The sequence below is a fragment of the Silurus aristotelis genome, assembly GCF_946808225.1.
Source record: "Silurus aristotelis genome assembly, chromosome: 23".
Taxonomy (NCBI): Eukaryota; Metazoa; Chordata; class Actinopteri; order Siluriformes; family Siluridae; genus Silurus; species Silurus aristotelis.
In genome coordinates this window covers 19,430,223-19,445,880 of record NC_139596.1, presented here as the reverse complement: position 1 = coordinate 19,445,880, position 15,658 = coordinate 19,430,223, and the positions used below count along the sequence as shown (strand labels likewise).

The window sequence follows — 15,658 nt, the reverse complement described above, 5'->3', positions numbered from 1 at the left end:
TGACATCAAGAGTTTAATCATAAATCTTTCAACAATACAGAACACTGGAGAGAGAGAACTAACATGAGTACTGGAGTATAAGATTATAAGTAAATGTTCTTTCTGCAGTCTTTGGTATAAAAGTAGGAGCTACTGAGCTCAACATTTGTGATCATCACAGATCCAGCATCAGCTTCACAGAACATCCTTCTAAATGCAGGTTGAGATGCTGGAGCTTCTGTATACTGGTTTTTGGGCCGATGAGCAAAATCTCAGTCTTATCAGAATTTAATAGTAGAAAGTTATGGGTCATCCAGTCTTTTAATTCTTTAACACACTCAGTTATCCGAGCTAATTGAGCGTATCGCCTGGTTTAGATGAGATATATAGGTGGTTATCATCAGTGGAACAGTGGAAGCTAATTCCATACCTTCTTATAATATGTCCTAAGGGAAGCATGTATATTGTGAAAAGCAGGGGTCCTAGAACTGAACCTTGTGGCACCCCATAATTTACTTGCATTAACCTGATGGTTCTCCACTAAAGTCTACAAAATGGTAACGATCGTGTTTATACAGAAGTTATATACAGTGTTTATACAGTGATCTCATGGTGTAGTGTAGAGTTCAGTAAGGTGATGGTGAAGGTGATGGTGATCAGGATGCTCTCGATGATGCAGTGGTAGAAACTCGTTAAAATCCCTGGGGATATTCCATTGATGTTGACTGGTAGATGTCTCCTGCTGTTGGATTTCCGAAAGTCCACGATGAGCTCTTTAGTCTTCTAAAAGTTGGGGGTCAGGTTGTTGGTGGCACACCACGCTGTCAGGCTTCAGATCTCTTCCCTGTAGGCCGATTCGTCTTCGTTGCTGATCTGGCCGACCACGGTGGTGTCATCTGCATACTTGATGAACATTTTGAAGTTATGCAGAGAAGCACAGTTGTGGGTGAACAGGAAGATCAGTGGACTCAATACAGTGATGTGAAAACCTGCATTTTACATGTTCAGGTGTTTCTTTCAAAAATATTCATTAATAAACCTTTCAAATGAAGCACACAATCTATTCTTTGTAATTACAAGATTTTATAACTCTTTCTAATCACTTACAACAATCATACACTGAAAATAATCAACAATAGGACAAAACTAAGTGCACTTCGTCCCAAATAACCCACAAACCCTCAATTTAAGGAAAATCAGAGAAGGTCTGATTTATTGAGACATCACCTGAAACTGTTTTATGTAAAAAAAAACGTGACCTTCTCAGATCTTAATAATATTCATACAGTAGATTACTGGAATCAAACCGTACGCAGGAGCGTGAGTTTAGACTGAATAGCACACTTTAAAGCGGAGATATAAACTTTTATTTTTTCCTTTTTTTATTAAATGTATCGATTTATGGAAAACTTAATTCTACACAATGTAATTTCACATTTGTTAAAATCACACAATATTGTAATCGCACTGTAACAGATCCCAGAGACGCACTGTAGAGGTTCATAAACAAGAAGATTAATAACAGCAGTAGAACTTATCATCATCATCATCATCATCATCATCAGAGACAAAATACCAGACACCAGAAAGCCAGATAAATGCAGTGGTCATACACAGTGTCTCTCACTCAGAGTGCCTATGGCGCCCTCTGGTGTTCATATGGAGAAATGTCTAGGATAGTAGAACGAGGATCTCAGAGCTGAACTCAACCTAATGTATTTCAGGGTGTTCCTCTGGGGCTCCAAGCTGGGTGCTCAGGTCGAGTTGTTGATGAAAGTCTGTGGTCAAGATCCTCACTGGCAGGGACATTTGACGCTGTATCATGGTTCCCTGGAGTAGAGATGGTTCAGGCTCGGTCACCTGACTGGAAGAAACAGAGCAAGAACATGAGTTCAGGACCAGATTTATGTGTCGTATGATGTTGTAATCACATCTCTGGAACAAGCACTTATCTTTCATGATGCGCTCTTCGGCCAGAGTTTTCGGTTGGAAAACAAGCAATATGTATGGGTTGTTGGACGACGTGGGTCTCTGAAGATGTACATAAGCCCCCTCCCAGGTTTCTCCTGATCCATTCACACGTTCAGTTTCTTTAGCACTTTAGAAACATAATGACACTGACCACTAAAATAATAATAATTCCTAACTCCTTTATAACTCTTTTTATTCTTATCTCAGCTCTGTGCTTTCGAACATCTCATTCCACATATAATCTCCATGTGCTGTTATAATGAGCTCCACTCTTCTGGGAAGATGTTCCACTAGATTTTGTGCCCATTGAGCTACAGGGGTGTTAGTAAAGTCACGTACTGATGTGGGTGAGGAGGTCTGGGGTGCAGTCAGCGTTCACATTCATATCTTCAATAGTGTTGGAGCTCTATAGCAGGAGATCTTCATGGAGCTGCTTTGTGCACAGGGGCATCGTCCTGCTGGAACAGGTTTGGCTCTCTTTACAATCTGCTCGTCCTGGACATCTTTTTCAGTTCACTTCATGCTGTTAGTTTTCTACACTGTATCTAGTAATGATTTATAATCCAGATAATGACTGGTTCCAATGTGAATCCAGTTCCTCAGGAGAGTTCTCCAGGTTCTCTCAGGAACTCATCCCTCAGCGCTGTTCACGGCAACCAGAAACAAATACACAAAGTGTCCAAGTAGAACAGAAACCCATCACTGACCATGTGATCAAATCTCTTTTAATACAAAATATTAAAATTTCAAATCAAATCATGAAAACTTTCAGCCAGGTTTGATCTCAGATCTGTGATAAGACTCGTGTACAGTAAATATTTCTGTTACTCACTTTATTAATCATCATTCAGTTAATAACTTTATTATTATTATTACCATCATTTGTTCTTATTATCTTTTTCTTCATAAAAATTAAACACACCAGAGTCTGAACAGGTCACGCTAACGCTAATGCTAACGCCATACCCGTGCTACGAGTTCTATTTTCTCAAGAGAACCTGCAAGTCTCTGGTCGCCTCGACCTCGAGACGTGAGACAACGGAGCTCCAGTGTGATAATACTGAGAAGGTTCAGAATGCAGATGCGTCGTCGACAAAAATACTGTTTCTGCTCAGTGAGGAGCTTCCAGAAACAGAGGAACAGGGGTGGGGTGTGGGGGGGGAGGGGTTATGCTAATAAATGTGTGCTTTTTTTATTTATTTAAATTTTTTAACACTGAGTGCACACATTAGCATATTAAAACCTAATTAATGGGACAACGGGGCTGTTTTATTAACAATTACTACTAGAGTAAAAAAAAACCTTGAGACTATTAGTGTAAAAAACCCAAGGTTCATCTGATAATCTGATTAAAGGAACAGTTTGGAGAAATAATTTTTTTTTATTAAAGCCAATCATTCAAAACATTTTGTTGCCTGTTTTTTTTATATATAAAATGATTAATGCAGCTGATTATATCCGCTATGTTCAATTTTACAAACTACGTGAATAATGACAGGCTGCACGTGATTGTGTGGATTATGAACACTTTTGGTGACTCGTAACATCACGTCCTGTTGTTACACGTCATGAACTCAAACGTGTTCGCTCAAAAATGTTACTATTGTTTTGACGTTATTGAACGAGTAAACACGTGAGACGAATTCCACATTAAACACACACGTTCATTTTCAGGTTTTTCCCAGTAAATATTAGACACAAATTAAATTCCTGATCGAAATATTTACGCTCAATCTTACAAAGAATCACACAAACAAACTTACACTCAAACTTACCTTCAGTCTAATACACTAAACAAAACTCTGAATCTTCTGAACTTCTTGTGTTCAATCTTACAAACTATTTTACACGTCTGCAGTTTGAAGTAAACTGTAATGGTGTCTTTATAAAATATTAATGAGATTTGGATGACAGAATATTATGATGATGTAAATAATTAACAGTTAGATTTGTACTGAACTGATACGGAACCTTCCCCAAACTGTTCCTTTAACCGTGTCACTGTTCAGGCTTTTTATTCCATACGAGTTCGATATGAACTCCAGAGCGCGTCACCGAACGCCATGTGGCAGCTCTCAACACTCCTTTTTTTTCCTTTTTTTTTTTAGGATATATTGGTCGTTAAGGACGAGGACATGCGTATCCCTGCTTTAATCTAAGAGTGGGCGGAGTTTGTGATGGGTATAAAAACATGGCTCGTAATTGGCCATAACATGAAGTGAAGTCCAATTTCCAATCCTGTTGTCCTTTGGAATATGCAAATGGGGCTATAATGATATGCAAATATTAATGAGTATTCGCACTTATATGCTTTATTTGCAGTGACCGCTTTCTTCTGCGTTTGAGGTGGATCAGTGCGATGGATATGGAATAGAGCCTCATTAGGCAGACTAAACGAGGGAGGAAGGAAGCGGGGGGAGGGGGAAAAAGTGCACTTTGAAGTACGTTCGTTGTTGATGTATTTTGCTTGGTTGTTTTTTCAGAAGAAAGAGCACCTGATTTAGTTTATAGAATTAAGGGGTCAAAGTTCAAGTCCAAATTCCCTTCTTTTCCTACACACACACACACACACACACACACACACACACACACACAGCTTTCAGGTTAATACTGGAGACTGCTCAGACCCTCCACTATTTCTATCTGTCTCTCTTTCTCTTGGATGGTCTCAGTTCTCCTGCTGAGGTTCTGTGTCCTAGATCCCGGATCACGGCTCCTGTGCGAGTCTGTAATCAGACGTCCCGTCCTCGACCCGTCATCAGAAAATATCGGGACACAGACTCCAGTCCTGTCTGTCTTTGGCCTCCCAGTAACCTCCTTTATACACAAAGTTCATCTCTCCAGTCACAGGATCCGTCCTCTGATGGAACCAGAGAGGCTTGTAGCCCTCGAACTCCCGACCTGTGTTTCACACACACACACACACACACACACACACACACACACACACACAACACACAAGCGTGAATCTCCTTCTTGATTCTGATTCTCAATGTTTCTGGATTATAAATTCAAATTTCCAGATGTCAGATCCCTCACTCTAAAGGGTTCTCCTGTTCACTTTCAGAACTTTTAGACGCACAAAAATAAACTACGTCGGAGGAAAGAAGGAAAAATAAGTGGAAGAATTTAAGAATTTAAGTTCAAGAATTAGATGAAAAAGAAAGAAAGAAAGAAAGAAAGAAAGAAAGAAAGAAAGAAAGAAAGAAAGAAAGAAAGAAAGAAAGAAAGAAAGAAAGAAAGAAAGAAAGAAAGAAAGAAAGATAGTGAGGGATCTAAAGGCTTTAGAACTGTATTCAGAACCCTTTAGAGTCTGGAATCATAAACCATTCACATCATGTAGCATTATCATGAATCGGTAGGTGTGTGTGTGTGTGTGTGTGTGTGTGTGTGTGTGTGTGTGTGTGTGTGTGTGTGTGTGTGTGTGTTATAACTTTGAGGTCATGATTAAGGTTCTACATGTGTTTATTGTGTTGCTGATTGGTTTGAGGATCTGTGTGTGTACACCAGACATGGGCAAACTACGGCCCATGGGCCACACACCGGCCCGCCTAACGTGACCAAATTCTATTAAAATATTTACGGGTAAACATTGTTCAATTCCCTTTCCCCTGTAATGCCCACGTTTCCCCTGAAGATGTCGCACTTCAGCTCCATTGACGTTGTTCTCGTGCAGTATTCTCTTCTTCTCTTAAGAGATATTAATCTGATATTCTATTAAAACTGCGACAGTTTCTGACAAACACCTCGGATCTCTCCTGAGAACTCCCACAACACCACTTACTCCAGACTTTGATGAACTGATAAAATAGTTCAACAACACTTCCTACTGAAACTAAACTTGAGTTTCTCTGCTGTGTTTATTGATGCACTGGCAAAAAAAAGATCAACAAATTGATCTTTTGGCACTTGATGAAACTGAATTTGCCAAATCTCTAATGTAATATATATATGTGTGTGTGTGTGTGTGTGTGTGTGTGTGTGTGTGTGTGTGTGTGTGTGTGTGTGTGTGTGTGTGTGTGTGTGTATGTACAGTGTGTACGTGTATGTATGACCCGGCCCCTCTTTCAAATTTTAGTAGATCAGGTTGTGTAGTTTTGCTGTGTTTCAGGTTCGTTAAATCTTTAGAGATGTGTAGTTTTGTAGATGTGTAGTTTTGTAGATGTGTAGTTTTGTATATATGTGTAGTTTTGTATATATGTGTAGTTTTGTAGATGTGTAGTTTTGTATATATGTGTAGTTTTGGTGTGTTTCAGGTTCTAGATATAGTTTTTTTGTGTGATGTGTTTGTGTCTATGGTTTGGGTTCTAGACACGTGTTCTATGTGGGGTTTTATTATGTTGAAGCGTAGTCGTTTGTGTGTTTGGTTCTAAATGTTCTTCAGGAGGGCAGTGTTGGTGTTAGAACTTCCTGGACCTTGGTTAGAACCAACAGTGTCTATACACACACACACACACACACACACACAGACACTAGGAGAACCGTGAGTAGGGGAGTGTGAGCAGATGGTGAGATCTCTATTACAGATCACTGCTGGATCTGCAGAGAGCCGTGGATACATCACACTCGCATGCTCTCTCACACACACACACACACACACACACACACACACACACACACACAAACATGTAAAGTAGCTTCACATGGACAAGTCCAGGTACTAAAACTCACCAGAGTCAAGCTCACACTCTGAGAACCGGAAGAAGAGAAGAAAGATACATGATCATAATGTCATCACTACAGAATTAAGTTCTCACCACAAGAAAACACACACACACACACACACACACACACACACACACACACACACACACACACACACACACACACAGTATTACATGTTCGGTCAGTGACTCTAGAACCTGGAAATGGTAATGATGAAGACAACAAGATCCAAACAGATCAGGGGTTCTCACCTTGGTCCATGGCGTCTGAAGCCTCTGCGTCTCTCCTTCTCCTCACGGCTCTCTGTTTCTCCTCCAGTCTCTGTTTCTCCATGTTGGCTTCATCCCAACGTCCCTCCTCCATCAGACGCTGGTCCGGACGCAGACGGCTGTCTGTCACACACACACCGTCCTCCTCCTCGTTCAGTGTCAGAGCCAGAGATGAGAAGAAATACATGTTCTCCGCGTTCTCTCTAACAAAACACAAACAGAATTAAGTTGTAGATTTGAGGGTGAAGATGTAAAGGTGTAGATGTGGGAAGGTTGTAGATTTGATGGTGTAGATGTGAGGAGGTTGTACATGTGAGGAGCTTGTAGATGTGATAGTAAAGATGTGAGGAGGTTGTTGATGTGAGGGTGTAGATGCGAGGTTGTAGATGTGAGGAGGGTGTACATGTAAGGAGGTTGTAGATGTGATGGAAAAGATGTGAGAAGGTTGTACATATGAGGAGGTTGTAGATGTGATGGTGAAGATGTGAGAAGGTGGTTGATGAGACGAGCTTGTAGATGTGAGGTTGTAGATGTGAGGAAGGTGTAGATGTGGAGAGGTTGTAGATGTGAGGGTGTAGATGTGAAGAGGCTGTAGATGTGAGGGTGTAGATGTGAGGAGGTTGTAGATGCGAGGCTGTAGATGTGAAGAGGTTGTAGATGCGAGGATGTAGATGTGAGGAGGTTGTAGATGCGAGGATGTAGATGTGAAGAGGTTGTAGATGTGAGAGTGTAGATGTGAGGAGGTTGTAGATGTGAAGAGGTTGTAGATGCGAGGATGTAGATGTGAAGAGGTTGTAGATGTGAGGGTGTAGATGTGAGGAGGTTGTAGATGCGAGGATGTAGATGTGAAGAGGTTGTAGATGTGAGGGTGTAGATGTGAGGAGGTTGTAGATGCGAGGGTGTAGATGTGAGGAGGTTGTAGATGCGAGGATGTAGATGTGAAGAGGTTGTAGATGTGAGAGTGTAGATGTGAGGAGGTTGTTGATGTGAAGAGGTTGTAGATGCGAGGATGTAGATGTGAAGAGGTTGTAGATGTGAGGGTGTAGATGTGAGGAGGTTGTAGATGCGAGGGTGTAGATGTGAGGAGGTTGTAGATGCGAGGATGTAGATGTAAAGATGTTGTAGATGTGAGGGTGTAGATGTGAAGAGGTTGTTGATTCGAGGATGTAGATGTGAAGAGGTTGTAGATGTGAGGGTGTAGATGTGAGGAGGTTGTAGATGCGACGGTGTAGATGTGAGGAGGTTGTAGATGCGAGGATGTAGATGTAAAGATGTTGTAGATGTGAGGGTGTAGATGTGAGGGTGTAGATGTGAGGAGGTTGTAGATGCGAGGATGTAGATGTGAAGAGGTTGTAGATGTGAAGAGGTTGTTGATTCGAGGATGTAGATGTGAAGAGGTTGTAGATGTGAGGGTGTAGATGTGAAGAGGTTGGAGATGTGAGGGTGTAGATGTGAGGAGGTGTGTGTGTGTGTGTGTGTGTGTGTGTGTGTGTGTGTGTGTGTGTGTGTGTGTGTGTTTGTGTACACACGGAAGAGGGTATTTCTTCCACAGTAATCGAGGTGTGAGTGTTTGGTAGACGGTCTTCTGCTTGCCCTCTGCACTGCTGCTGCCGCGGCTGCTCTGAACGATCTTAGCACTCTCCATTCGGTCATCCCACGTTCCTGATAGGATGTAGTGCGCCTGTCCTTCACTATCTGACACCACACCAGTCACCTTCACACACACACACACACACACACACACACACACACACACACAAGTATACTGATGATCTCCAACATGGCTTGATTGGGTGTTTATTGCATGTGAAGAATGAAAGAGAACATGTGATAGATAGTGTTTGGTGTTTTGTTGGTGTTGCTGTTTGGCGGTGTTGGTGCTGATGTTTGGTGCCGGGAAACTTCCGAATGGACAATATCGGTGTATTTTTGTGGAAAACAACGGTGTGTTGGTTCTTGAGAATATTACTGGTGACGAATTTTGTTTCTTGATGATGTTCTGATGTTCTGTTTTGGTGTTTTTTGGAAAACAGAGTTAGATCTGAATTTGTGAAGAATGTTGGTGTTTGGAAAATGTTTGTGTTTGGGGAATATTGAAGAACATGCAATGTCCCACTTTAGTCTAGAAAATTATGGACAACTTATTGAAGAACATTCAAAAGGAAAAAGAGGAGAACCAGAAACATACCTTGCGTGGAACTTCCCTCGAAAAGTAGCTGTATGGAGAGAACTTAAGCTGGCACGTCTCTTTGGTTCTGTGGTTCACAATGTCGATGTCCCCTGACTGAGAACAAAATGAAGGTTAAATATTCTGTAGGAGATGTTCTGCAACACGCTTGCATGGAATGTATATGTGTTTAAACATGGTGTTTGAGCAGTAAGAGAGCTTGGACCTGGTCAATCCACAGTTTTCCCACGATGATGTTGTGTACGGTGGAGGTCACCTTACGCCACATGTAGTGGTTCCCACTCGCGTGAAACTGCAGGTGGATGGCACCTAAAGAACCGAGAGGCGTTAGGAAAGCCTAGCTTCTTTATCAGGAAAATATGCAGCAAAATAAATGCTAAAGGTTTTGTCAATGAATATTGCTGACCTTTTTTTGCCTAATAACTGCATATAACAAAATTTTTAAGTGTAAAGCTGTGGGTGGAGTCTCTCACCCAGTGGCATGATGGACAAATATTTGCCCCGAAACTTGCTAGCAATGGTGATTTCCTGCCACAGAGTCCATCCTCGCTGTGAGATGACATGATGTGCCGCAGCCGGAGGATGATGACTAACCTGAGAGAAATACACAACCATTTTTTTTGTGATAGGTTGTTGTTCCACCACTAGGGGGCAGTATTCAGCAGGTTCCGGATCACATTCTAATCAAGATTGTGTGTAAGGAGTTTAACCTGCTCGCAGATGGAGCGGTAGCCGTACTCGTTGAGCCGGTCGAGCTCGTACGTTTCACCCAGCAGAGGGTTGAAGGGTTTCGCCGTGCGGTGGACAGTGGTGGAATAGGACGAAACAGAGAAGGCAGCCACCAAACACATCTGCTCGAGAGAATTCTCACAACGAGATGCTTTATCCAGCAGCTCGCTGTACTCCAGATCCTCAGTAAGTCGCTGCAGCATGGAGAGGGGCTCATTAAAGTTCACCTGGAAAAATGAGGAAGAGCGGTGAAGGAAAACCAGCTTTGTTAGAAATATAGAGGCAGTGTGGGGGGAGTATAGAGGCAGTGTGAGGGGGGGTATAGAGGCAGTGTAGTGGTAGTATAGAGGCAGTGTGGGGGGAGTATAGAGGCAGTGTGGGGGGAGTATAGAGGCAGTGTGGGGGGAGTATAGAGACAGTGTGGGGGGAGTATAAAGGCAGTGTGGGGGGGTATAGAGGCAGTGTGGTGGTAATATAGAGGCAGTATGGGGGGAGTTTAGAGGCAGTGTGGGGGGGGTATAGAGGCAGTGTGGGTGGGTATAAAGGCAGTGTGGGTGGGTATAAAGGCAGTGTGGTGGTAATATAGAGGCAGTGTGGGGGGAGTATAGAGGCAGTGTGGGGGGGAGTATAGAGACAGTGTGGGGGGAGTATAGAGGCAGTGTGGTGGTAGTATAGAGGCAGTGTGGGGGGAGTATAGAGGCAGTGTGGGGGGAGTATAGAGGCAGTGTGGGGGGGAGTATAGAGACAGTGTGGGGGGAGTATAGAGGCAGTGTGGTGGTAATATAGAGGCAGTATGGGGGGAGTATAGAGGCAGTGTGGGGGGGGTATAGAGGCAGTGTGGGGGGGTATAAAGGCAGTGTGGTGGTAATATAGAGGCAGTGTGGGGGGAGTATAGAGGCAGTGTGGGGGGAGTATAGAGGCAGTGTGGTGGAAGTATAGAGGCAGTGTGGGGGGAGTATAGAGGCAGTGTGGGGGAAGTATAGAGGCAGTGTGGGGGGAGTATAGAGGCAGTGTGGTGGTAGTATAGAGGCAGTGTGGGGGGAGTATAGCGACAGTGTGGGGGGAGTATAGAGGCAGTGTGGGGGGAGTATAGAGGCAGTGTGGTGGAAGTATAGAGGCAGTGTGGGGGGAGTATAGAGGCAGTGTGGGGGAAGTATAGAGGCAGTGTGGGGGGAGTATAGAGGCAGTGTGGTGGTAGTATAGAGGCAGTGTGGGGGGAGTATAGCGACAGTGTGGGGGGAGTATAGAGGCAGTGTGGTGGTAGTATAGAGGCAGTGTGGGGGGAGTATAGCGACAGTGTGGGGGGAGTATAGAGGCAGTGTGGTGGTAGTATAGAGGCAGTGTGGGGGGAGTATAGAGGCAGTGTGGGGGGAGTATAGAGGCAGTGTGGTGGAAGTATAGAGGCAGTGTGGGGGGAGTATAGAGGCAGTGTGGGGGGAGTATAGCGACAGTGTGGGGGGAGTATAGAGGCAGTGTGGTGGTAGTATAGAGGCAGTGTGGGGGGAGTATAGAGGCAGTGTGGTGGAAGTATAGAGGCAGTGTGGGGGGAGTATAGCGACAGTGTGGGGGGAGTATAAAGGCAGTGTGGTGGTAGTATAGAGGCAGTGTGGGGGGAGTATAGAGGCAGTGTGGGGGGAGTATAGAGGCAGTGTGGTGGAAGTATAGAGGCAGTGTGGGGGGAGTATAGAGGCAGTGTGGGGGGAGTATAGCGACAGTGTGGGGGGAGTATAGAGGCAGTGTGGTGGTAGTATAGAGGCAGTGTGGGGGGAGTATAGAGGCAGTGTGGTGGAAGTATAGAGGCAGTGTGGGGGGAGTATAGCGACAGTGTGGGGGGAGTATAAAGGCAGTGTGGGGGGAGTATAGAGGCAGTGTGGGGGGAGTATAGAGACAGTGTGGTGGAAGTATAGAGGCAGTGTGGGGGGAGTATAGCGACAGTGTGGGGGGAGTATAGAGGCAGTGTGGTGGTAGTATAGAGGCAGTGTGGGGGGAGTATAGAGGCAGTGTGGGGGGAGTATAGAGGCAGTGTGGGGGGAGTATAGAGGCAGTGTGGTGGAAGTATAGAGGCAGTGTGAGGGGAGTATAGCGACAGTGTGGGGGGAGTATAGAGGCAGTGTGGGGGGAGTATAGCGACAGTGTGGGGGGAGTATAGAGGCAGTGTGGGGGGAGTATAGAGTTTGAGTATGCAGGCTCACAGGCATGGGGATTTTGGAGAGCTCTTTGCCGATGCAGTTCTTCATGATGCTCCACAGGTTAAGCGAATAGTTGGGTTTGTCTGGGATTCGGCTCCGCCTCTTCCTGCGTGTCTGCACTTCTTTCCCTGATAAATCATTACAGCTCGGAGACGACTAAAAGACAGATACAGGAGACGGAACGCACGACAGAAGTCCAACTCACTTTCACCTTACAATAAAAACTTCATACAGATCATCAGATTCAACACTTACATGCTCCAGGTTCCAGTCATTGGGCTGACCACCACTGGCACCACTTAGATTACTCTGAGAACGTCTGGTTTACCACACACACACACACACACACACACACACACACACACACACACACACACACACACATTTTATGTAATAAAATTGACTCCAGTGTGACTTCAGCTCTGTAGAGACTCTGACCTGTGCTGAGAGATGTCTGTAGCCGTCACTGTGATGAAAGCAGGTGATTCCTCCATGGCATCAAAATATTCCGTATCCTCATCTTCATCACTCGCTTCCTCTTTGCGAGACTTCTCACTCACTCCTGCAGGAAAAACACACACACACACACACACACACACACACACACACACACACACACACACACACACACACACACACACACACACTTTGATTCCTAAAACATTAAATGTTTAATAAGTGCATTCCGTAAGTCCCCCCCTCCCCCATAACCCCCCCCCCCCCCCCCCTTTGAACTTTTCCTCGTTCTGTATTATTACAGGAAGTAAATTAACGTATTGGGCATTTTATCTTATGAATCAACATAAAATATTCCATAATATCAAAGTGTGTGTTTATTGACAAATTGACAAATTAGTAGGGAGCAGCAATGCTAAACATGATGCCACCACCGCCACCGTGCGATTCATCACTACACACCATGGAAAAGTTCAAGTGGGTGTCAATACTTCTGCACATCACACCCAGGGGTAACGCAGTGTAGAACAGACCGGTGTGTGTGGAGGTGGTGTCGAGTGTGTTGGACGTGTGTGTTGGCGCCTCCCTCCACGCTCTCTCCAGGCTGTTGTGTTGTTTGGCCAGCTGTTCTATCGTCTCCTCCAGGTGTGTACGCTGCTCTCGCTCATGCTGCAGGACTCGCTGCCATCTGCGGCTGTGGCTCTCGGCCAGCTCCAGAAAATCACGGCATGCCTGAGATGGGGGGAAGGGAGGGGGGGTTGTAGGAGTGGGGGTGGATACAAACTCAGGTCAGATACCAGGAAGTCGAGCGTGTGGGAGGAGCCAAAGTGTCATTGTTCTACATCCAGAGAACGTAAACATCAAAGAGAACAAATCTTGTTTAGATAATCAGCTAAAAGAGGAACACAAGCTCCACCCCTTCAACCGCTCTCTCTCACACACACACACACACAGACACACACACACACACACACACACACACACACTGTTTTTACTTGTTAAATTCAGTGATGACTAACCTGCTGTGAGTCACAACAAAGCAGAACCAGAAAGCTCTTCTTCTGACTGAGACGTTAGAGAGGTTACTATAGTTTACACAGAAATGTCCATCTTTCTTTCTTTCTTTCTTTCTTTTTCTTTCTTTCTTTCTTTCTTTCATCCTGAAATCCTTTTCTCTCTTTTACTCACGCTCTCTATCATGTCTATATTTATGTATCAGTTTTGTATGACTTAATGAATTCTGGATAAATCACACTGAAGTACATCACTTCCTGTCTGAGCCTCTACTTCCTGGTCACATGACCATAACCCGACACTCTGAGAGTTAACTCTGCAGCGGTGTGTGTAAACGACTTCACTACACCAAATAATACAATAATACAAATCTACACCTTTAACATGTATATACACACACACACACACACACACACACACACACACACACACAGTAATATACACTATGTACAAGGAAGCAGAAACATGTAGCACACACTCACCCCTGGACTTCTGTGTATGACCTGAGCTAATGTAAAAGAGTGCATACGGCAGTATATATAAGTGTGTGTGTGTGTGTGTGTTTGTGTGTGTGTGTGTGTGTGTGTGTGTGTGTGTGTGTGTGTGTGTGTGTGTGTGTGTGTGTGAAAGCTGCTGTGAAGACAAATATCCAGCTCTGACTCAGGAGCCACTTCCACATTTTACTGCTGAGATTTTGAAACCTGCCTCACACACACACACACGCAAACACACGCGCACACACACACACACACACACAAACACACGCACAAAGCTCATGACTTCACAACACACAGGGGAAATTACTGAACGTCTGTGTGTTCATTTGAGTGAGTGATAATCTGAACGCTGACTCCTGTCACTACAGCAGGTCCAATATCAAACGTCTGTGTCAGCCATTTTGGTTGTGATGTCACGATCAGGTGGGAAAAATAATGGGAAATGTTGTACCTGCCCACAGGTAACACACCCAGAGGTTATTCGCTTACTAGTGCCTCAAACAGATGTTATACACCCACAGGTTATAAGCCCAGAGGTGACACACCTATTAATCTCTTAGATGTACTGTGTATGTGCCAGTGGGACAGTCCCCCCACAGTCCCTTGTTCCAAGGCCCCCACTGATCAGGACAGGATTATAGTAAAGGAACCAGAACAGTGGGAACTCATCACTCTAATGCACTCACATTGATCATAGCATTGGAGGTGATGCGGAACAGAGTCGCTCTCTCGTTCACGGCTTTTATCTTCTCACTGCCCTCAACGGGAACACGCAGAGCCTCGAGCTCGCTGAGGGACCGCTGCAGCGCCGCGCCGTGCTTCGCTATCAGATCGTTACACGTACACAGATCGTCCAGTTTACTCGCCAAAGTCTTCAGCGCTCCCTGCAGTTCACTGCGGTCCGAGCGCGACGTGGGCTCTTCTTCCCCTGAGTCATCTGCAACACACACACACACACACACACAGAATTAGGAAAGTTAGACACAGTAAGTGTGTGGATCAGGGGCATTGCATCGCGTCCATGGTGCACTAAAATGCTACACTCAGAGTTCTAGACTTCTGGTCTAGAACTAGGACTTATCAAAAAAATCGATAATCAATAATGAAATTAGTTGTAAATGATTATCGATTATTTGGGCTGCTGAACTTAGGGTTTAGCGTGACGGTAAGAGGAACAGCCGCTTGTGAAATGGTGCAGAGTTCAGGGTCAACCGGCAGCAGGAAAAAGTGTGTGTCCCAAGTCATCTAAGGCACGAGAGCATTTTATATTAAACACAACAAAGAAAACTGTAGCTGAAAGTGATGTAAAGTGGAGTTTGTGTGGGATGAAGGTACGTGCATGTGGAAAAAAAAACACACTGGTGTGAGGGATGAAGGTGGAACATCAGCACGGTGAGCAGAAACTCTATAATCCCCATCATGTGTAAATGTTGCAGTTTAATGAAGTAAGATTGTGTAAAGTGTGTGTTTGTGACTTCAGGAAAGTCGCACTGGACATCGTGATGATTCAATTAAACAAACACGAACTCTAAAAGCAGCAAATAACAGCAGCAGTGAACGAACACATTTTTACTCACTGTTGTGTTTTTAGTGAAGGATTATGATTTTTTACTTGCTGTGTTTCTCCGTTTCATTCTCTTTTTATAGCATTTGTCTACTACTACAGTAACTTTTCTGTTTTTAAACGTGATTTACTGCGAC

The 15,658-nt window shown here is 44.2% G+C and overlaps 1 protein-coding gene across 7 annotated transcripts in view; it reads right to left on the bottom strand.

The window, feature by feature from the left end:
* Positions 1-2,653: 2,653 nt before the first annotated feature.
* osbp2b (oxysterol binding protein 2b) overlaps positions 2,654-15,658 on the bottom strand; it is a 45,782-nt gene continuing 32,777 nt past the window's right edge. For 3 of the 7 annotated variants that reach the window (XM_083527347.1, XM_083527352.1, XM_083527351.1), the window contains 13 exons: positions 14,644-14,894; positions 12,980-13,178; positions 12,429-12,552; positions 12,246-12,309; positions 11,994-12,146; positions 9,783-10,028; positions 9,546-9,666; positions 9,278-9,381; positions 9,073-9,168; positions 8,414-8,598; positions 6,867-7,087; positions 6,622-6,639; positions 2,654-4,851 (listed from right to left, as the gene is read on the bottom strand). In XM_083527347.1, the coding sequence (XP_083383473.1) occupies positions 4,709-4,851; positions 6,622-6,639; positions 6,867-7,087; positions 8,414-8,598; positions 9,073-9,168; positions 9,278-9,381; positions 9,546-9,666; positions 9,783-10,028; positions 11,994-12,146; positions 12,246-12,309; positions 12,429-12,552; positions 12,980-13,178; positions 14,644-14,894 (1,925 nt within the window). In that variant the 3' untranslated portion in view covers positions 2,654-4,708. Of the gene's footprint in view, positions 4,852-6,621; positions 6,640-6,866; positions 7,088-8,413; positions 8,599-9,072; positions 9,169-9,277; positions 9,382-9,545; positions 9,667-9,782; positions 10,029-11,993; positions 12,147-12,245; positions 12,310-12,428; positions 12,553-12,979; positions 13,179-13,942; positions 14,066-14,643; positions 14,895-15,658 lie in introns of those variants that run through there. The other 4 variants (XM_083527348.1, XM_083527353.1, XM_083527349.1 and 1 more) reach the window with 3 other exon arrangements.